Here is a 22,648-nt window from a genome sequence, read left to right as displayed (position 1 = left end):
ATTATCATCAGGTCGAACTTGAGTTGGTCTTTCACCTGGTCTATATTTTGGTTTTTCGGGACTATGAAACTCACCCTCTGGCCGCAAGTTATCTTCGGGTTTCTTTTGAATGGGACGCTCGGCTGGTTTAAATGTTGGTTTCTCTGGTGTATAGAATTCACCCTCAGGACGTAGGTTGTCATCGGGTCGAACTTGAGTTGGTCTTTCACCAGGCTTATACTTCAGTTTTTCTGGGACATAGAACTTACCTTCTGGTTTGAGATTATCATCAGGTCGAATTTGAGTTGGTCTTTCTCCAGGTTTATATTTAGGTTTTTCGGGAGTGTAAAATTCACCTTCAGGTTTGAGGTTGTCATCAGGTCGAACTTGAGTTGGTCTTTCACCGGGTTTATATTTTGGTTTTTCTGGAGTGTAGAACTCACCTTCTGGTCGAAGATTATCATCGGGACGAACTTGTGTTGGTCTTTCAACTGGTTTGTATATCGGTTTTTCTGGAGTGTAGAATTCACCTTCTGGTCGTAAATTGTCTTTGTGTTTCTTTTGGACAGGTCTCTCAGCAGGTTCAAAATCAACTTTATCTGGTGTATAGAATTTTCCTTCAGGCTTTAAGTTATCAGTTGGTTTTACTTGTTCTGGTCTGATAACATATTGATATTCTTCCCTCTCAACGAATGTCATTTCACCTTCTGTCTTCAAATTATCTTTACGAATAACTCGTTGTGTTTTCTCTGCGGGCTTGAATTGTGTTTTCTCTGGAACATAGAACTCGCCTTCAGGTTTCAGATTATCATCAGGTCGAACTTGTGTCGGTCTTTCACCTGGTTTATACTTTGGTTTTTCCGGAGTATAAAATTCACCTTCAGGTTTGAGGTTGTCATCAGGTCGGACTTGAGTTGGTCTTTCACCGGGTTTATATTTTGGTTTTTCTGGAGCATAGAACTCGCCTTCAGGTTTGAGATTGTCATCTGGTCGAATTTGAGTTGGTCTTTCACCTGGTCTATATTTTGGTTTTTCGGGACTATGAAACTCACCCTCTGGCCGCAAGTTATCTTCGGGTTTCTTTTGAATGGGACGTTCAGCCGGCTTAAACGTTGGCTTCTCCGGTGTATAGAATTCACCTTCAGGACGTAGGTTGTCATCAGGTCGAACTTGAGTTGGTCTTTCACCGGGCTTGTATGTTGGTTTTTCTGGAGCATAGAACTCGCCTTCAGGTTTGAGATTGTCATCAGGCCGAACTTGAGTTGGCCTTTCACCTGGTTTGTATTTCGGTTTTTCTGGAGTGTAGAATTCACCTTCTGGTCGTAAATTGTCTTCTGGTTTCTTTTGGACAGGTCTCTCAGCAGGTTCAAAATCAACTTTATCTGGTGCATAGAATTTTCCTTCAGGCTTTAAGTTATCAGTTGGTTTTACTTGTTCTGGTCTGACTACATATTGATATTCTTCCCTCTCAACGAATGTCATTTCACCTTCTGTCTTCAAATTATCTTTACGAATAACTCGTTGTGTTTTCTCTGCGGGCTTGAATTGTGTTTTTTCGGGAACATAGAATTCACCTTCAGGTTTAAGATTATCATCTGGTCGAACTTGAGTTGGTCTTTCTCCAGGTTTATATTTTGGTTTTTCTGGAGTATAAAACTCGCCTTCAGGTTTGAGATTATCATCAGGTCGAACTTGAGTTGGTCTTTCACCTGGTCTATATTTTGGTTTTTCGGGACTATGAAACTCACCCTCTGGCCGCAAGTTATCTTCGGGTTTCTTTTGAATGGGACGTTCAGCCGGCTTAAACGTTGGTTTCTCCGGTATATAGAATTCACCTTCAGGACGTAGATTGTCATCTGGTCGAACTTGAGTTGGTCTCTCACCGGGCTTATATGTTGGTTTTTCTGGAACATAGAACTCGCCTTCAGGTTTGAGATTGTCATCATGTCGAATTTGAGTTGGTCTCTCACCTGGTTTGTATTTCGATTTTTCTGGAGTGTAAAATTCACCTTCTGGTCGTAAGTTGTCTTTGTGTTTCTTTTGTGCAGGTCGCTCAGCTGGTTCAAAATCAACTTTATCTGGTGCATAGAATTTTCCTTCAGGCTTTAAGTTATCAGTGGGTTTTACTTGTTCTGGTCTGATAACATATTGATATTCTTCCCTCTCAACGAATGTCATTTCACCTTCTGTCTTCAAATTATCTTTACGAATAACTCGTTGTGTTTTCTCTGCGGGTTTGAATTGTGTTTTTTCTGGAACATAGAATTCACCTTCAGGTTTAAGATTATCTTCGGGTCGAACTTGAGTTGGTCTTTCTCCAGGTTTATATTTTGATTTTTCTGGAGCATAAAATTCACCTTCAGGCTTGAGATTATCATCAGGTCGAACTTGTGTCGGTCTTTCACCGGGTTTATATTTTGGTTTTTCTGGAGCATAGAACTCGCCTTCAGGTTTGAGATTATCATCATGTTGAATTTGAGTTGGTCTTTCACCTGGTCTATATTTTGGTTTTTCTGGACTATGAAATTCACCTTCTGGCCGCAAGTTATCTTCTGGTTTCTTTTGAATGGGACGTTCAGCCGGCTTATACGTTGGTTTCTCTGGTGTATAGAATTCACCTTCAGGACGTAGATTGTCATCTGGTCGAACTTGAGTTGGTCTCTCACCTGGTTTATATTTTAGTTTTTCTGGAGCATAGAATTCACCTTCAGGTTTGAGATTATCATCGGGACGAACTTGAGTTGGTCTTTCACCTGGTTTGTATGTCGGTTTCTCAGGAGTGTAGAATTCACCTTCCGGTCGTAAATTGTCTTTGTGTTTCTTTTGGACAGGTCTCTCAGCAGGTTCAAAATCAACTTTATCTGGTGTATAGAATTTTCCTTCAGGCTTTAAGTTATCAGTTGGTTTTACTTGTTCTGGTCTGATAACATATTGATATTCTTCCCTCTCAACGAATGTCATTTCACCTTCTGTCTTCAAATTATCTTTACGAATAACTCGTTGTGTTTTCTCTGCGGGCTTGAATTGTGTTTTTTCAGGAACATAGAATTCACCTTCAGGTTTAAGGTTATCATCTGGTCGAACCTGAGTTGGTCTTTCTCCAGGTTTATATTTTGTTTTTTCTGGAGCGTAAAATTCGCCTTCAGGTTTAAGATTATCATCGTGCCGAACTTGAATTGGTCTTTCACCTGGTCTATATTTTGATTTTTCAGGTGTGTAAAATTCGCCTTCTGGCCGCAAATTATCTTCGGGTTTTTTTTGAATGGGACGCTCGGCTGGTTTAAATGTTGGTTTCTCTGGTGTATAGAACTCGCCTTCTGGGCGCAAGTTGTCATCATGACGTACTTGCTCCGGACGTTCGCCTGATCTGTATGTCGGTTTTTCTGGTCCATAAAATTCTCCTTCAGGCCGCAAATTGTCTTTCGGTTTCTTTTGAAGAGGTCGCTCTGCAGGTTTAAATATAGATTTATCTGGGGTATAAAACTCTCCTTCTGGCCGTAAATTGTCGTCAGGTCTTACTGCGGTTGGTCTTTCACCCGGTTTGTATTTCGGTTTTTCGGGAGCATAAAACTCGCCTTCAGGTTTGAGGTTGTCATCATGTTTAACTTGTGTTGGTCTTTCACCTGGTCTATATTTCGGTTTTTCAGGACCGTAAAATTCTCCCTCGGGACGTAGATTGTCTTCAGGTTTCTTTTGAGTTGGTCGATCAGCTGGCTTGTATTCATGCTTATCTGGTTTGTAAAACTCGCCTTCCGGTTTAAGATTGTCTGTATATTTTATTTGTTCAGGACGTGTAACATATGTGTATTTCTCCTTTTCTGTAAAAGTCATTTCTCCTTCTGATTTAAGATTGTCTTTTCTTATAACACGCTCTATTTTTTCTGCTTGCTGATATTCTGTTTTCTCAGATGTGTAGAATTCACCTTCGGTTTTTAAGTTGTCTTTGTGCCTAATTGGACTTGTTCTATCTGCTGGTATATATCCAACTTTATCTGGCATATAGAATTCACCTTCAGAACGTAAGTTGTCAGTTGGTTTTATTTGCTGTGGTCTACTTGTGTATTGATATTCTGCGTTTTCAACGAAAGTCATTTCACCTTCTAATGTTAGATTATCCTTACGAATAATTTGTTGGATCTTTTCAGCGGTCTTAAATGTTGGTTTTTCAGGTACATAAAATTCGCCTTCTTGTTTTAAATTGTCTATAGGTTTAACTGGTGTTGCTCGTATTATGTAATTGTCATTTTTATGCTCTGGAATGTATTTTGTGTCTTTTCTATGAGATTCTCTAAGTTCCTCCAAGTCTGATTTGGACCACGTATTTGTGCGTATCCTAGTTTGGGTTTCAAAAGTTGTGTCTGAAAATGTAAAATTAACAGTAATTGGGAAACAGAACTTTGAAAAAAAAAAAACAATTTCATACCTTGAGTATCGAGATAGTCACTTGTGGATTTTTTAGTTTCAGTACCAGCACAATGATGTCGCCTAAGAAAAGAATTAAATAAAAAAAATGTATTTCTGACATAATTAAAGAATATATTGTCAATGCTTACCCGCATGTGCAAATTTCACATATACACATTTCCGTGTGTCGATTATCCTTATGGGTTGATTGTTTTGCGATTCTCTTCTGTAGTACGTAAACGAAATATATATTTACAAATGACTATTAATTTTAAATAATTTATATACTTACTGATTTTGAATCGTTTACAAACGTATCGGTTTCATCATAAATATCCTTTGTGATCAGTTTTTCATTTCGAGTTTCGTTTTTTTTGTATAGTGAGCTATTAATATCCTCAACAAGAGCATTGTTTCGTTCTATTTCAACAAACTCATCAATATATATTGTCTTTTTTGGAGTTTCCACAATTTTCTCTAAAACGTCGGTGTGGGTCTTTTCATCTAAGACTCGCCAGTCATTAATACTTGCATCGAAAATCTAAAAACAAAAATTTTAATAATATATTATTATGTCTTAGTAATATTTCAACTTTAACTTCTGCTTTCAATATATAAATATTCCTTTTGAAATCACGTTTTAAATCGATATAATAAACAGTTATGAAATTAAAGTATGCAATAAAGATATAGTGAGGCTCCTTTCAAACGCCACCCCTAAAACTTATGAAAGAGTTTAATTTCTTGCAAACTTTGCGAGAGTACAATCTTTTGTAAATCGTAATAGCAGCTCTGTCTTTAATAAAACACACCTTTGTCTTAGAGCTCTTTATTTCCCTAACTAATTATAAATGTAACATCATCAATCAATTTCTGTATATAATGGAAAATCGTATCAATATCTTATTACTGCTTCTATTGTGTTATATATAGAGGCACAGAGAATTGAAGTTCTAAACAACTATGAAAAAAGAGATGGAAGAGTTTTCAAGCTCTTACTTAGGCCCGGTACACACTTGCGGTGAACAAAACTCTGGTTAGTAAATTCGTCTCAATATGATCTAAAGTATTTTACAACCGTTTGCGTTTTTTTTTGTAATAAATATCCACCAGGCTAAGCATTAACAAAAAACCGGGATAGAATTTTTATAAAATTCATCTTTGGGAACCACAAGAAACTATCATGAATCGATATCGTAAGCTATATAAAACTCTCAAAGAAAATAAATTGATTAAAGTGATATGGGTAACTCGTAAACCAAACATACACGTATCATAGCATCAATCGCTGCGATGAATATTGAATGACTAGGATTGGGGACATCTAATAATAAGAATACCTAAGGAAATACCAAGAAAATTCATTGGAATGCTAAGTAAAAATGTCTGTCTGATTATATCGAGAAGTATTTAATTAACACAAGAACTTAAAGAATATGATTAATATATATCAAATATCTCAACACTAATCCTAATAAATATCAAAAAAAAACATGAAAGTGAAAGAAATTATGGATAGAGCAGAATACAATAATCTATCAATGGAAGCAGTTCCACGAAGAGCTAATCTTCCGGCCTACCAAATACTAATAATATTGGAATTGATATAATTCTTTCTAAAAAGACCTCATCGTGACATTGTTACATAAATTATATTGTCAAGAAAGCAAGAATGATTATACGAGTATCTAATTATTTTTATTAACGTCTTTCAAAGCTTGTTCCGTAGATGATGCGTTAAAATATTTTATTTTTTTTAAATTTCTTTTTTATATAAACAATTTATTTTTAAGTGTTTGTTTTTACTTTGCAATTGATAGAATACTTATTCATTAAATATTTTTATTTTTTATAGATTATTCATTTAAATGAATAATCCAAAACAGATGTATGTATATAAATAATTCTTGGAAAATTTGTGTCATCGAAAATAAATTTGAAAATTTAAAACTATGACTCAAAAATTTAATTTCATTAGAAAATCATTATTGATTTCTGTATTTAATGAAATGATATTTTCACCATGAAGTGTTCTCTTAATGTTGTCTTAAATACACACATCTCTATTGAGGGTTTAAACCCAATCTACAGAACTCGCTACAACATAAACTTATGATCAAGTAATTAAACCGATATAGACGAACGGTATATGTCAAAAGGCGTATGAGAAATATCTAAGCTGTTTTAGTAGTCACTCGTATATTCTAGATTAGACACATTCCAATCCATCTCAGACATCCCAACGGCTAATAGGGTTTCGACAAATGTGAACTGCAGTGACTTTGAAAAAAAATATACAGAACTGTATTAGTTCTTACTTTCTTTTGTAAGAAAGTAAGTATACTTTCAAATCAAAGAGGTGTTGTCCAGGCTGCTTCCTCTCCGCTCAAAAATCACTAGCCTTATGTATAATACTCGTACATTTAAAAAAAAAAAGTGATAAATATACCCTAAATAGATATTCCAATTAACAAAGAACAAAAATTATACTGATCTCTGCTAAAAACTTATTTTAATAAACAACGGAAATAATACAGCTATGAAGACCACTGAGATTTTCGGAATAAGTATTTCTTTTTTAATTCATAAAAATCGGTCAAAATCTTCTATTATTAGAGTTCATTATTAAACATATATTTTTAATATATAAATATTAAGAATATGTATATATATATTTGTATATAAACGTTTCAAATAGCTTATAATGTTATAGTTATTATATATAAAAATAATATTTAATTCTTCAAATTTACCAAAAAATTATTATATTTTCTGGATGAAATTTTCTTTTTTAAATCAAATGAACTAAAATTAAATATTATTACTAATATATATATAACATATCATTATCTTTTATATACCATAAGCCATACGTTTTTATATCTATTACGAATCTAACACAAGCCTATAGAATTCGAAAGCAATGAGGGGATACGGCTACCTAAATTAGACAACAAAATAACTCATTAAAATAAATTATTCTTTTCTCATAATGAAGGAGTTGGACCTAGGTATGATCAAATTACAACAAATTCAATCACTTTTGAGATTATTATAAAATTTGACTAGATGTTTGGGACTTAAAATGAAAACAGCGAAATCATATAAACCAATTATATTTTGAAAATTACTGTGAGACAGAACAGATCGGTTTGGTATTAAAAACGCTGCTCATATATCAGTATTTCAATATATTCATCTTTTCGCCTAATTATCTTTAAAAACATAGAGGTTTATAGTACATTGCTATAAATGGTCTATACTAATTATCTATTGTCTACACCGTTACCAAATTTACATTTATTTAATAAAAGAGTTGTATAGTTCTGTTAGTGGTCTTTGATATTCTACATTCAAGCGTCCATCATAGATAACGGGCTCTAGTTGTTTTAGAAAATGGAAGAACATACAAATACATTACTCCAAGTGATAAGTTTTAATCGTCCATTTTTCACCATGATACTAAATTTGTATTTTATCGAGTAGGGCGTTCTTAAATACTGAAAATTAACCTACATCCTAATGAAGAAAATATACTAAAAATTTATTTTCAGGAATCACAAAAACCATTTCCTAGATAGGTATAGTCTATAATTGATATTATCAAATAATTTTCAGCAGGGTATTATAAATTGTTAATATTTTCTGTTTTAGTTTTAGACAATATTGCAAATTTTTTCAAATTGTTAATATTTCTTTAAAGAACTATATTTATTTAGCGTTTCTATTAAATTCTATACACCCGCACCAATATATCAGTACTCATATACATATGTAGATGAATATTTCTACTGTGAATGAAAGTCCGGAAGTTATAACCTTGAAATTCCACCCGCTCTATTATAAGATGTTGATTTCCTACGCTACTGCAAACGTAAGTCGATTTGCCTTATTACACTTAAACCTATCAATGTAATGTATAAATGTAATTAGAGAGTACCACTAACCACTATTCTAACTGAAATAAATGAAAATAAGTAGTTTGCACACGAAACTACTGGTAAAATTTTTTATATAAATATGTATTCTATTGAATATTAATTATTATTTTTAGATATAAGATTTGAATGATCGATAGTGTTATATAAAATGACAGCACTTCTTCCGCACCTAAAATATCAGGCGGAATCCTACGAGGTATTATAATTGGTTAATTAAATTACATTAACATATATACAATATACTTAATATACAGCTATTATACTAGAGTCTGAGAAATATGACACCATGATTGCGATAATTGCTGACAATACTGCATACAAATTAGAGTTTAAAGTACAACACAAGACAAACATTTTTATAATACGTATACAGCGAATTGGTTCTGATGCATTATTCTACTTGGAAATGCAGTCAAATACTAGTGCATCCAACTGGAAAATAAACAGATATGAATGGCAAATCACAAAAACTATCCACATCATTTACTAAAATAATTTAAGGAGACATTTGAATTACGTTTAAAATTAATATAAAATAATTTATCAAGAAATAAAAGTTTACTATAATATCATTTTTAGAATTCAACAAAATTAGGAAGTCAACTAGATAAACAAACTTCGACCAGAGTTCAATATATTAAAGTTCAGTATTTAAGACACTAACATGAACTTAAAATTCATTTATATATATTTATAAAGACTATATGTTGAATTTTAGTGCTTGCGAATAGCACTTCTCTAACTTATGTTTACACTATACACTATAGAAATTTATTTTTTTCTTAAAATATGTGTATCTAAATGTTTTTATTTTCAATAATAATATTATTAATATTAATAACATTTTGAAGTTTCCAAAAGATGTTTATCTAACATTAAACTGATTGTCTCTTTTTTATTTTTGGGTATTAATTCCATAGAATTATATGTTGAACATAAATATTTTGACTTATTAGCCTTAATTGCTTTCATTGCTTTTCAGACGCCTCTTAAAAAAACACCCTGTAGATCTAACGCATAATAGAACCTATTTTATATTTTCTAAATTTGTATGTATTATGTTTAAGATAGTAAAATGACAATATGTAGTGATAAGATCTTAAGTGATAAATATACACTAATTAATTTAACTGGCGGTTAAATTATTAATGTAAACTATTAATGTAAATTAATGTGTTTATAAATTTGGTTTTATTCTTAAAATAAGAGATTCTTTGTTATAAAATAAGCGATACTTGATCCTCAAACGAATAGCCACTGTGTCTCAGTAATCATCTAAGCACAAGAAACCTTAAGTGCAGATACAGCGCTTACTACCATTTGAATACATTCTATAAATATGTGATGCACTAATGCATTGATGTACAAAAGACGAAAATATCTGGAAAAATACTTAATACATATACCATATATGAGAAATAATTGACACACTTTAAACCCAGCTAGCATTTTTAAGTGCTTTGGAACCGAGTAACATTTTACAGGTTTTCCCTATGCTAATACAAACCACAATCCCATATTACAAATATATACCTTACAATCACTTATAATAATTTTTTCTAAGAAACTTAATTTTTTTCATGGAAGCTGGCTTAAGTTATTAAGATTAAAATTATTAATTTATTAAAAAGAATTATGATATAAGGAGTCATAAAATATTATAAATTTGTAATCTATTTAAAAGAGTTCTATTGTTAGAAATTATAGGTTATTTGACTATATCATAGGTGAACCATAGATATTAATCATTTCCTTAAAACTATAAAAAAAACTATGGTAACCATTAAACCATTTCTTGGAAAAAAATTAATTTCTTAGAAATTAATTTGTGTAAATAATAGATATTAACGCTCTTAAGCAAATTTACTACTGGTTTCAATAAAGAAAGTTATGTTTTTGTCAGGGAGGTTGAGGTCTATTCATAAAATAAAATATTGAGTATACTAAAGAAAGTTTTTTTTTTAAATAAAATAAGTCAGTGACAGATATTGACAGATATATTAATTATAAAATTCTATTTCAGTTGTTAGATTAAACCTACACAGTTGGTCTTAATATGTTTCTAATAGACATCAATTAGACCGCAATGGTTTATGCATGGGAATCTACACTAAACTACTGCTGAATCTCCTGCTTACAACTTTAAAAAATATCGCTAAGTACATGTGGTGAGTATTCAATACGAAATAGTTCCCTTTCACATTTCTAAAAGATACCACTAATGACTTAATCACATATAGAGTCCATGCGTAGCCATCCGCAATCCATTTGCTATATCAAGCCATTGCGGATCTCCTATCCACGACTCTAAAAAATGTCTCAAGAACAAATGTGACATACTTAATGCCATATCTCACCATATCTCTAAAACATATCTCTAAGGATATATGGGATCTACGCGTGAACATCGCAATGCTAGACCAAACTACTATCTATGTATGACCATGGCAATCACCTGCTAGACTAAATCACTACCGATCTCCTAACCAAGAGTCTATATATGCGGCATTAAATGCCAACTAATTTAACCCATTTACCCATTTAATGGGCTAAGGGTATATGCATGTGGACATGTGGAATGTACGCGCCAGCTTTGAATATCAATTAGTTCAACACATTTAACCATGAATTTACCGGTTACCAGATATCACTAAAAGATATCCCTAAGGTCATATGCATGACCATATAGGTGAGGAAAATTTATGTAACATTGAGTACTAACTAATTCAACCTATTTCACTACACTTGGATGACTAGTTGTTCACCATGGATTGTAGGTGATCTCATAGTGATCTTCAAGAAATGTTGAAGGACGATCAATAAGTTAAATGGAATATGTTGTCTCTTTTTTAGTAAATACAATTGGAAAATTTAGTGATGTCATTCTCAAAATAAATAAAATTTGTTTTTTATGCAAAACGAGATTTTTGAAAATAATGTATGCCTCCACAAATAATGTCAAGTACGTGAAACTACAACATTTTTTGACTTTATTTGGAAAAACTTTACTTAATGCAAAAGTTGTTTCGATGACTTGTATTACTTTCATGTTAAAAGGAAAAAAATTTTATTTAAAAAAAAAATAAAATAAAATTGAAACAAGTTCAGTAGTCGAGAAATCAACGATCGCAATGACATATTTTCCTTCTCATGCAATAAATCCATTGAATTCATTAAGTTTTGAAGAAGATTGTTTATTACTTCAATTTAAATTCATTAAGAAAGTTTGATGCATTCACACATACAAACATAAGAAGAAACTCGAATGTAAATTGACTAATTGACTAACCAAATTTTTATTTAATTTAATTAAAGATAAAGGTAGATGAAGAAGAAGAGAAAGATGGAACGAATCATCCTCAATTACTTACGAAAAGCGTTTTGATAATCACTCTTAATTGTGGATAGAAGGAATGTTTGAAATATTGCCGAGTGTTTTAAAGAAAGGGCCGGGGCGCCTTTTAGCTTAAGTCTGGTTCTGAACAATTATGGACATATTGATCAATGCAACTATCTTGCCAACTTAAGTTTTGAAAATATCACAGAATGTTTTAAAGAATGGGAAGCCCACAACTTAACCCTGATTCTGGACAAACCTGGACTTACTTATAAATACAAGTAGTTACCCAATACTAATGTAGGAAAATCACCGAATATGTTAACAAATGAGACGCGCAATATCTTAAACCCGGTTCTGTACAAACCTGGACACATTGATAAATGAAATTAGCTTACCAATATTAATGTTGGAAATATCAGCTTATGTATTAAAAAATAAGTGCGTTAGGTTCCAAATAGTTTAAGCTTGGTTTTGAACAAACCAGGAGATACTCATAAATGCAGTAATTACCCAATACTAACATTGGAATATTACCGAGTGCGTTAAAGAATAGGGCGCCCAATAGCTTTACCCTGGTTCTGGACAAACCTAAACATAGTGATAAATATAAATGTCTGGTAAATACTAATGTTGGAAACATTACTGAGCATTTTAAAAAATGGGGCGCATAATAGCTTAAACCTGAGTCTAAAAAAGGCTGGGGGCATAGATAGATTAGATGCTCCGATGTTTCCTCTTCAAGCACCGATGGACACGTACTACAAGGAAGTTGACAGAACAGACAGAGTCTAATGCCATGCCGTCTAATGTGCCGTTAGAACATATATTAACCTACAAACTTTTTATTTCATACTATACCTTGGTCACTTCAGTTGTTGTTGTGATATTCGCAACATCGGTGTTATCTTTTTCGATCTCTTGTACGATTTCGTTTGGTACAAATGCTTTTGTATCAACGAACGACTTCTCATCAACAACCTTCCACGTACCAAGTTTAGTATCGTAGACTTTTGTCGTATATGTTGTTGTCGTTGTATTAATGACATCATCGACTATTTCGGGGTAACCAGTATCATGAGCGCTATCAACAGTTTTCTCTTCAATTATTTTCCATTTGTTATTGCGTTGATCGTAAATTTTTTTCTTATATGTTATTTTATATGTGCCATCGGATTCACGACTCACATAACGTTCTAGTGTTGGCACTCTCTTATTTGTTGCGCTCTTCGTATTATACTCAGTCCATGTTTTTGTCTTTTCATCGTAAATCTCTTTTTTCGAAATTGATTTCGTTTCTCTTGTACTGCTCTGCTTCGAAGCGCTCTCCGAAATTTGCGTGTTGCTCGTTGTGGTCTTGAGCTTGTTGCTGTTGGTATTGCTGCTGCTGCTGCTGCTGTTAGTCTGGTTTATATGACTTTGTTTTGATAATGTATTCGTCGTATTGTTTGCATCAGTTGTTTGTAAAGTTGATGACGTCACGGATGACGATACATCACCACCACCACTTATTTGTATTGGCAATTTGGACATATTTGGTGTGGCTGCAGCGTCAACCTGCGCAAAATCAACATTCGCACTTTGACTACTGGTGACAAGGTTCGCTTGGTCAGTTGTTTTTAGTGTTGATGTTGATGTTGATGATGATGATGTCATTTTATTTGTAATTTCTTGCGGCCAAATTATTTCGATTTCATTACTGACGCCGGCATTGCTACCTGTTGATTCGGAATGTATGAGTGTTGAGCTGCTAGCCATTGCCTGTGTTTGGGATGATGATGACGAAGAGTACATCATTTTCTTCATGCTGCTGCTGCTAGTGCTAGCGCCGATCTCGATTACATCGATCGGTACGGAAAAGACCGGTTCCCCTTTTTCACATTCAATAAGATCGATGGACGATATGATTTTCTCATTGGAAAAGTCATTGGAGATCTGTTTATAGTGTTGAGATTTTGTTGAATACATGGATGAATTTTTTGTTTTACTTTCTGTTATATTTTGCTTGCTCGATTTACTACTTTCGAATTCCTCCATACTTGCAACATTACCACTGCTCACACCGCCCACACTGCTATAAGCTTGCATTGATTCTGAAATCTCCTCACTGTGAGACTCCATCTGTGTTTGGGACTTCATATGCGCCTGTGTAGCGCCGCTTGTTGATTGTGATGATGTGACCAAATCTTGCTGCTGTTGTTGTTGCGTTTTGACTGGTTTTATTGACGTGTTTTTTGTGGTATTTCTCTCAATCACCGCCTCGCCACCGCTGCTGCTGCTGCTAGTAACTTTTAACTGTTTCTTTTTATTATTATTTTTAGACACCATTATTTTAGCTTTTTCTTTATTACTTGTACAAAAATGACGTAATTTCGTTTTAAAAATAAAATTTTTTTATGAATTTCATACACTAACTTCACCCGAATATTTTAGTATTATTTTTATCTTTTTTTTTTGGAATTATTTCTTCAAAGCATATGAATCTGTGTTCACAGTCGTTTTTTAATTTTATCGCTAAGGTCGTTTTAATTACTTAAAGTATTAAATATTCAACAAAAACACAAAAAAATGAAAAATTAATTTAAATGCATACTCAATAGAGTCGTAAAAGAGAAACACTTAACACTATTAATATTACTCAGAAATACAAAATTAAATTATGTGTTAATACTTTATGCTTAATATATAATAGATATTTTAATTTATTAATACACTTAATCAACAAATTAAATTTTTCGAAACACGCACGAGATAGTTTATTATTGATCGACCGCACCGCAGCAAAACTTAAAGCGAACTGATCGTTTGGAGTGGCTGAAATATCTTTTAACCTGTTACTTGACAAAAAATTTAAAAGCTAAGTGGGCTTCGTCAGCGCAAAGCCACACATGCATACACACACATGCACACACATACACATACATTCACAGCAAACTCGTATAGCAAACCGATTTAACGAGGCGTACACACTCAGTCGTAGTTGGCAAAAGCTGCTAAGGGCCCAACGCTCCGCTTTTATCGATGGACGTCCAGCAATTCCAATCGATGTCGATCGATGTCGTTCGATGAAAAAAGATCATTGTTGTGTATTTTGTGTTCGAAAAAACTATTATTAAAAAATGTCAAAAACAATTTTTTTTCTATAATTGTATTTTGTATTTTTTATAGATAATGTTTTCGGTGATACGTAATATCACGGCCAAATGTATGTTAGAAATATGTGACAGAGTTTTTTAATATTTATATTTTTTAATTCACCAATTTTTCAAATAACTTTGTAAATTATTTACATAAATTATATATAATTTTCACGAAAAAATAGACTGTGAACTATAGTCATATAAAAGGAACAATACTATAGTCAATAGTCATATTCAGGATACTATAGATTATAGTCAACTTCAAGGTACTATAGTCTATAGTCATCTTCAGAGTACTATACTCTATAGTTACCTTCAGAGTACTGTAGTGATCTTTAAAGTACTATAATCTATAGTAATCTTCAAGGTACTATAGACTGTAGTCATCTTTAGAAAACTACAGACTATAGTCATCTTTAGGAAACTATATGCTATAGTCATCTTTAGGAAACTATATGCTATAGTCATCTTCAGGATACTATAGACTATAGGCATCGTTAGGAAACTACAGACTATAGTCATCTTCAGGGTACTATAGACTATAATCATCTTTAGGAAACTACAGACTATAGTTATTTTCAAGATACTATAGACTGTAGTCATCTTCAGACTACTGTAATCTATAATCGCCTTCAGAGTACTAAAGTCAACTTCAGGGTACTATAGTTTATAGTCCTCTTTAGGAGATTATAGTTCATTTTAATTTATTTTAAAAATAAAAATATCATATTGTTTCAATGATTAAATATTTTTAATAATAATATTGTTTTTTCTTTGGTGTTATCAAGGTCAATTATAAAACTAATATACAACACTATAAAAACTCCTTCAACAAATCTGGAAGAGAATATATATATTATTCCTCTATATATGTATTTTATATATATCGTCAAAGTAGTGTATAATTATTTCATCTATATGTTACATGTAATTCATGTTTTAATGTTAATATATTGTATAATTGTTTTTTGTGATATATACAAAAATATTGTTACATTATATTAATATTGTATAGTATCCTGCTGTTGTCTATAGATTATAGTCGAAATATCTGTTTAAATAAAATCTTTTAAAAAAAGATTTTTTTAAAAATTGTATTATTACCTACTACTAACCAATTAGCCTGTTAAAAAACAAAATTTTTATTTAGTTTTATTTATTTTTATTTATTTTGAACTATTAAAAAAAAAATTTCAATTAATAATATACAAGTAATAAATAAATAAAATTATTATAAACATTTTTCTTTTTATGCAAAAATAGATAAAATGATAACATTACAGCACTAATTTATTTAAATAAAGTGATAATAAAAAAATAATTACTAGTTAAGTGCTACTAAGAAAAGAATAATTTTCCACGTATCATTGTTACCGTTAGGGATTTTAACAAAAAAAGTGCTTCTGCAGAATAAACTGATATTTGACATTAAATTTCTTCTTGTCAAAAATAGAATTAAACAGTTAATACTAAAAAATGTGTACTAAATATGTTCTATTCACTATAGTTTATGTAACCTGAAGATTTGTCGTTGTAATCACATTGCTAATTTTAATGATATTACTCCAATTTCTATTTCTTTTATAGCATAATATTAAACAAGTTTAAATGAAAACAGTTTACAGAAACTTTATATAGAATTTTGTGTTTTTTTAGTGCTGTTAAGTGGCAGGTTTTCATTTCATTATGACATTTTTTTTTTATATTTTTCGTGCTCTTAAGTAGCTTTTTAGCTGTTACCATTTATTTTGTGGGGTATTGGTACTATTAAATGGTAAAATGCTGTTGTTTTCTAAATAAATGTACATTGTATAGTTAACAATGAAAGCATAAATAAATTTTTTTTTTCTTTAAAGGAAAATAAAATAATTTAATAGTATGATGAATACAAAGGAATCAATAGCTAGATGTAGTATAAACAGACTTAATAATCCACAAGTACAAAATCAATGGCAATGATTACCAGAGTTTACTGGAAAAATTCTATGAAAGAAACTTTGGTATATTATGATATTGTATTTAAAGAAGATTGAGCACTGTATGCGTGCATAACATAAGAGAAGTTAATAAAGTTATTTGTGTAATTTCAAAGAATGATGGGTAATAAAACATTGATAGTAGAGACGATTATATATACATTATGAATACGGTACAAAAAACTGAATAACTGCAATGATATTTACTCTCTTTATCACAAGACTACTCCTCTTCGGTTATATCAGCAAATCTCTATAAGTAGTCTGATATGAAGACAGCATTTTTGAATATTTCTCAACTGTTAACATCTGTCTACAGTCATCTTACCAAATGGCTCAATATTAACTTAAGAAGACTGAAGCTGGAAGAACACAAAAGTACTATCCATTTTTTTAAGACTACAAAAGCGCTATACTATATAATATACATAATTAATATTTTAATTGGGATGTAGAACTTTAATGCAAAACTAAACTGTATAATGTATACATTTATTTAATGAAAGCTCTTTTCTCTGGTGAACATTTGATTTGCTCAAATCATTTCGTTTTGATCATATTTTGATATGATTTCGGTTTTCCAGAAAACCACATTTAACAACAAATATAAGTAAACTCAGCTATTTTTACACCACCAAGTAATACAACTTGATTTTTAAGATATTAGTCTCTAAATTTGAACATTTTTACACCAAACAAGAGACACCAAAAATATTTAGCTCATACATGAGAATAGGTTTATATTCTTATTATTTCCATTATATTCTTTCAGAAGCTGTATGACAGGTCGTTTCCCCGAATTCGAAGATCTCTTCGAATCAATATATTTTAAATTTTTAAATATACTGTATTCTACTTGAAAGGATATCTTAACTTGTGTCACCATCTTAAGAAGATAGGTCTGTCTGATCGTCTTCTTAAAGAACGTGACGATCTTATTTTCTTCGTAATTGCACGGTGTAGATACAGCTCTTAACTCTATCTGCAACTAGAAATTTAACTGTAAAAAAGTTTCTCCACTTTATTCAAAAAACAAAATTTAGTATGTTTGATTAGTTAGTATAGTTGTGTGAGTTGGGCTGGTTGTAGTGGAATAGAAAGGAAATTATCAAAAGAAATATTCTGACTATACAGATTCCATGTGAATTAGGAAGAAAGTGCTGAGAAAACAGTGCTTGCCTATATTTGAAGCGAAAAGTTCCTCATTAAAAACATTCTGGCTTTTAGTCAAAATGTTGAATTAGTCTATTCGATTAATAGACATAAGGTAGTACACATAAATTTCTATTTTGCAAGTCTGTTTGATTAGGCATAAAAGATCTGCTATAGTCGCGATAATCTATTTCACCAGGAGTACACAATTTTGTTACGTTTTAATTATCTTATTATGATATATAATATAAAATATGTGAATAATTATTAAGGAATATATTCCCATACAAAAACAACCTTATTTTTTAAAAGAAACATCTACACATTTCAATAAAAATAATTGTATGTTGAATTGAATGTGGTAATATTAAAAGTCCGTCATTAAAAAAACATTTTTGACTTTTTAACAATATAATTTAATAAGCATTAAAAAACTTCACAAAATAAAGACTAATAAAATCCCTTTGAAGAATTGAAATACATTTTTGCCTACACCACTGTTGATAACCCCACATAAGGCAAAAGCTACAGCTAAAGCCGATTTTGTATGTAGGCATGAAGTTGCGTAGGTAGCACCGCAAGACGGGGCCAGACACATTATTGGTGCACTTACTCCTCCGCCGAAACACGGAATAGTGCATAAAAAATGGGCTTATTCATCTTAAAAAGATTATTTATATTTGGCAAACATGATCAATGTATATATAATAGCTTAATTTCTATTGAAACAGTTAAATCGAGCGACTGTTTGAACAATAAATCATGGAAATGGAATAGAAATGCGCAAAAAGGTGAAGAAAATAAATTCGCTATTATTTAATTAGTTAAATTAAATATAATTTTCGGTTCTGGTTTAATTCTAAAACTTGAGAGTACTAAAAAGATTTTTCTTAAATTATTTTGACATTGGTGTAATATAATAATTCTCTTTGTAAAGATTTTACTTGATCTTGGAAGATAATTAATGGTTGTGATGCAGTTCTATTAAAATATAGTTTAGCTTTATTTTTAACACTGAGATTGTTATACACATATATGTATGTATCTAAGGCTGTCATTAAATAAAATTTATTTGGGAAATAGTTAAAAAACGAGTTTTTTAAGTGCGCTAATTATAATATCTCTAACACACATTTACCCATAAATCTGGCTACCACAATCAAGGTAGCATTTATTACTTATATAAAAAATTTGAGCATGTCAGACGGACCAATTTAAAAACAATAAAAATGAGTACATACTAACTTAATTAGCATATCTACATCAGTAGAGTTTCTTATACATAAGTTCGTGAAATACATAGGTTTCGGGCGATGGAGCTTGTGACTTTTAAATGCCTTAAACTAATGTTAACTAGCATATATAATGTTATAATAAATAGAATTATTACAAAAATGAATTTATAATTGCAATTCAACTTAATCCTTAATTCATCTTAATTAAAAGAAGTAAATGGAGTATCTATGCCATCATAAAAAATATAGATGACTGATATGTGACCGAGCAACAAAGTTAATTGATTCCTCTCTACCTAGACATTGAAAAAGTGTCGACATAAATGGGAACTTAAAATAAATGAAGAAAACAATATTAAATGTTCGCTATTTACTTACTGTTGACCTTCTCTTCTAGTGGAATATAGGACCTCAAAATGTTCGCTAAATAAAAGTAAAAAAACTAAGTTATAGGAGTTACGCTTAAATATATTTGGAAAGTGCTGTATGAAGATTAAGGCATGAGAAACACTTTCCACGCTTCCAGTACCGCATTTATTAATTTGGAACTATACCACTCAAACATTTTTCAGAATTTACTATTCAGCGCGGTATATATTAACCATACACAACACTATGTACACATTAAGCCCGTAGATTAAAATCAGAAAGAAAACGAATAGTGTCATTGACGAAACGAAGTGAAATGTATGGGATAACGCTCCCCCAAAATTGTCACTAAAGTAATATTTTTAAATAAAAAGTGGACCCATAGGACATTGATACATGTAATATATTCATTGACAAAGGTGTAAGCCTTTGAGCACGCAGACAATCTTGTCCAATTTGCTACATTAAAAAGTTATGTTCCACCAAAGTATCAGTATTGCCAAAATTTCAGTCAGTTTTGACCTACATCATTCTACAAACCCTCAGTAGCCTTGGTTAGAATTATATTTCGAAATAATTGTTCATCTGTCTTTTTCGAAATATCTAATACTCAGTGAATATTAACAATTTCCAGTTTTAATTTGTATTGAAAACAAAAACACTCATCAAATGAAGACGTGACACTGTCGATATGTGTCGTAAATGGATATTTTAAAAAAGTTGTATATCAAGTATATCATAACGTCACGGTAGATTTTAATGATTGAACTTGTAAGTCTTAAATACGAAGAGAAAATGGATCAAAACATTTTTGCGAGTAATTTTATAGTAGGCGGATTTCGTAGACTTCGCCAGGTATCACAGGCTACACAGAGGTAGTCGACTGCATGCCCTACACAAAGAGTTATTAAAAATTAGCTAAAAATGGTTTTCAGATAAGAAATGTAATTTTATCCGATTTATTTAATAAATAAATTTTATTTAATAAATAATAAAATAATTAAAACACTGTCACTCCATCTCTTTCTCGGTCTTCCATTTATTCTAGCTGTTCTAACTTCCCTCTCGAAGATCCTTTCTACTCAAATCCGCACAACGTGTCCTATCCACTTCAAGTGTGCCTTTTTTATGTGCTTGATTATTGTGTCATCTTTCATCAGTTGATCAAGTTCATTATTATATCTTATTCGATATTCTCCATTTTCTTGCACTGGTCTAAATACTCATGGTCCTTTTTTCAAATACTGCCAGTTTGTTTGCTTTGGCATCAATTAATATCCAGGTTTCACTTTTATAAGTGACTACAGGCCATATAATTCTCTTATATAACAAAATTTTGGGGATTCGCAATATATTTTTAGATATCATGAGCTTTCTCAAACTGTGAAAGGACCTGTTTCCTGTATAAATTTGTTAAACTGTATAAATTTATGTGTGCCGATTTTAATAATATATGGTGTTACTTCATTCAGATGAAAACTACCAATTGTGACATATGCAGTAAGCTGGAATAGACCTGACATATTTAGGGGGAAGTTGGAAAACATTGCAGAAATAGAACTTTAAGAAAAACCTTGGGTTCACAAATAGAATTCACATTCTACATACTTTATCATCCAATCCTACATAGAAGTCTGATATTGCTAACGATTAATAAGTCTATATGTGCAGAATAGAACTTTAAGAAAAATATGGGGTACTTTATTCTTCAACCTACATAGAAGTCTGATATCGTTAACGAGTAATAGGTCTATATATGACGCTTAGGTTGGGTTAATTTGTAAGAACCTAAATAGTTCTTATTGTCCTGTATTGTGAATTTGTTCTATTATGAAGCTTTTTTCAAGATCTTGAAATTTACTATAGAGGAAGTGCAACTGTATATTATATACTATAAATATATAAAGTGACAAAAATGTAGTAAAAGCTAATGTATGATCAAAATTCTAATTAAGGAAAAAATTTTATCAAATATTTTATAAATTTTTAAGTCAATTTTAGTTCAAGATAAGAAAAAAATTTGCGAAAATTGAAAAATGTAGATTAGTATATAAACCAAAAAAAAAAATATTTTTATAAATATCGAAAAAGTATCTTTCTCTACATTTATTAAACAACATTTTCAACGAACAAACCGGGAATGCAAAACGAGTTATTCTAATTCCACATAATCAATTTGTGACTAATATTTATAACAAAAATAAAAAGTGGAAAGAAAACAAAAAAAAAACGAAAAAAGCACGTAAGATATCTTGTATTCAAAGCAACATATAAACGAAAACATTTGTTTTCAAAAAACATACATATTTCGCAATCAGCTCCAAAATTATTTCTTGACACTCATACGGGCGGTGCACTTTTTTTTCGAAAATAACCATAGAGGCGCTAAAGAAAAAAATAATAATAAATTGATCTCATTGAATCAATAAAGTCATTGAAAGAAGAAAAAAAAGGAGAGAAATAAGAGAGAGAGAGAGAAAACCTGATTTTAGAAGAGTCGACTAATGAAACGTCACAATCTTAAGAGTAAGAGGTTCAGATATTTCTTCTAACTTATTTATAAATTTTTTTTTATTTCTTTACGTCATAATGTCTGGCATTAAAAGTCAAAACTACGAATATATACACACCAATACTAATTTATATACATCTGTATATTTATCATAATAATATTTATAATTTGCTCTAAACAAAGTCAATGACCTTTCGATATCAAAATAAACGATACATTGCCTATTAAACCTGCTCTTTGATAATATTTAATATAAACACTACCCACTTAGTTGTAAAATGTTACAATCTTGACCTTTGCCAAAGCGAATAGATAATTTTTCGTCTCCAACTGTAAATAATAGTGTTAATTTACTAATATTTTAATAACATGTATTGTAACTGATACTCGTATGTGATTAAATTTTAATTATAAATTCATTTATTATAAATTTATTAGCAAACTAATTATTAACTATTTTTCTCATAAACTCTAATTATATGTCAAAACAAAAAAAACTTATATTAGCTAAGGTACGCTTGATACAAAAGGTAACGACTCACAAAAGGAAGAGCATTAGGAGTTGGTACGTGAAATATCACTTTTAACCTACAACATGAAAAC

At 31.0% G+C, this 22,648-nt stretch overlaps 1 protein-coding gene across 1 annotated transcript in view; it reads right to left on the bottom strand.

The window, feature by feature from the left end:
* The window catches only part of LOC119681829 (titin-like), a 35,003-nt gene extending 20,547 nt beyond the window's left edge, over nt 1-14,456 (bottom strand). Inside the window, exons 1-5 of the mRNA XM_038095120.1 lie at nt 12,523-14,456; nt 4,676-4,924; nt 4,533-4,609; nt 4,403-4,464; nt 1-4,337 (exon numbers count right to left, since the gene is read on the bottom strand). Coding sequence (XP_037951048.1) covers nt 1-4,337; nt 4,403-4,464; nt 4,533-4,609; nt 4,676-4,924; nt 12,523-13,989 — 6,192 coding nt within the window. The 5' untranslated portion in view covers nt 13,990-14,456. The remainder of the gene's footprint in view (nt 4,338-4,402; nt 4,465-4,532; nt 4,610-4,675; nt 4,925-12,522) is intronic.
* Between the last annotated feature and the right edge of the window lie 8,192 nt (nt 14,457-22,648).

The sequence above is a fragment of the Teleopsis dalmanni genome, chromosome 2 (genome assembly GCF_002237135.1).
Source record: "Teleopsis dalmanni isolate 2A chromosome 2, ASM223713v2, whole genome shotgun sequence".
NCBI lineage: Eukaryota > Metazoa > Arthropoda > Insecta > Diptera > Diopsidae > Teleopsis > Teleopsis dalmanni.
This window is presented reverse-complemented; position numbering and strand designations above follow the sequence as displayed.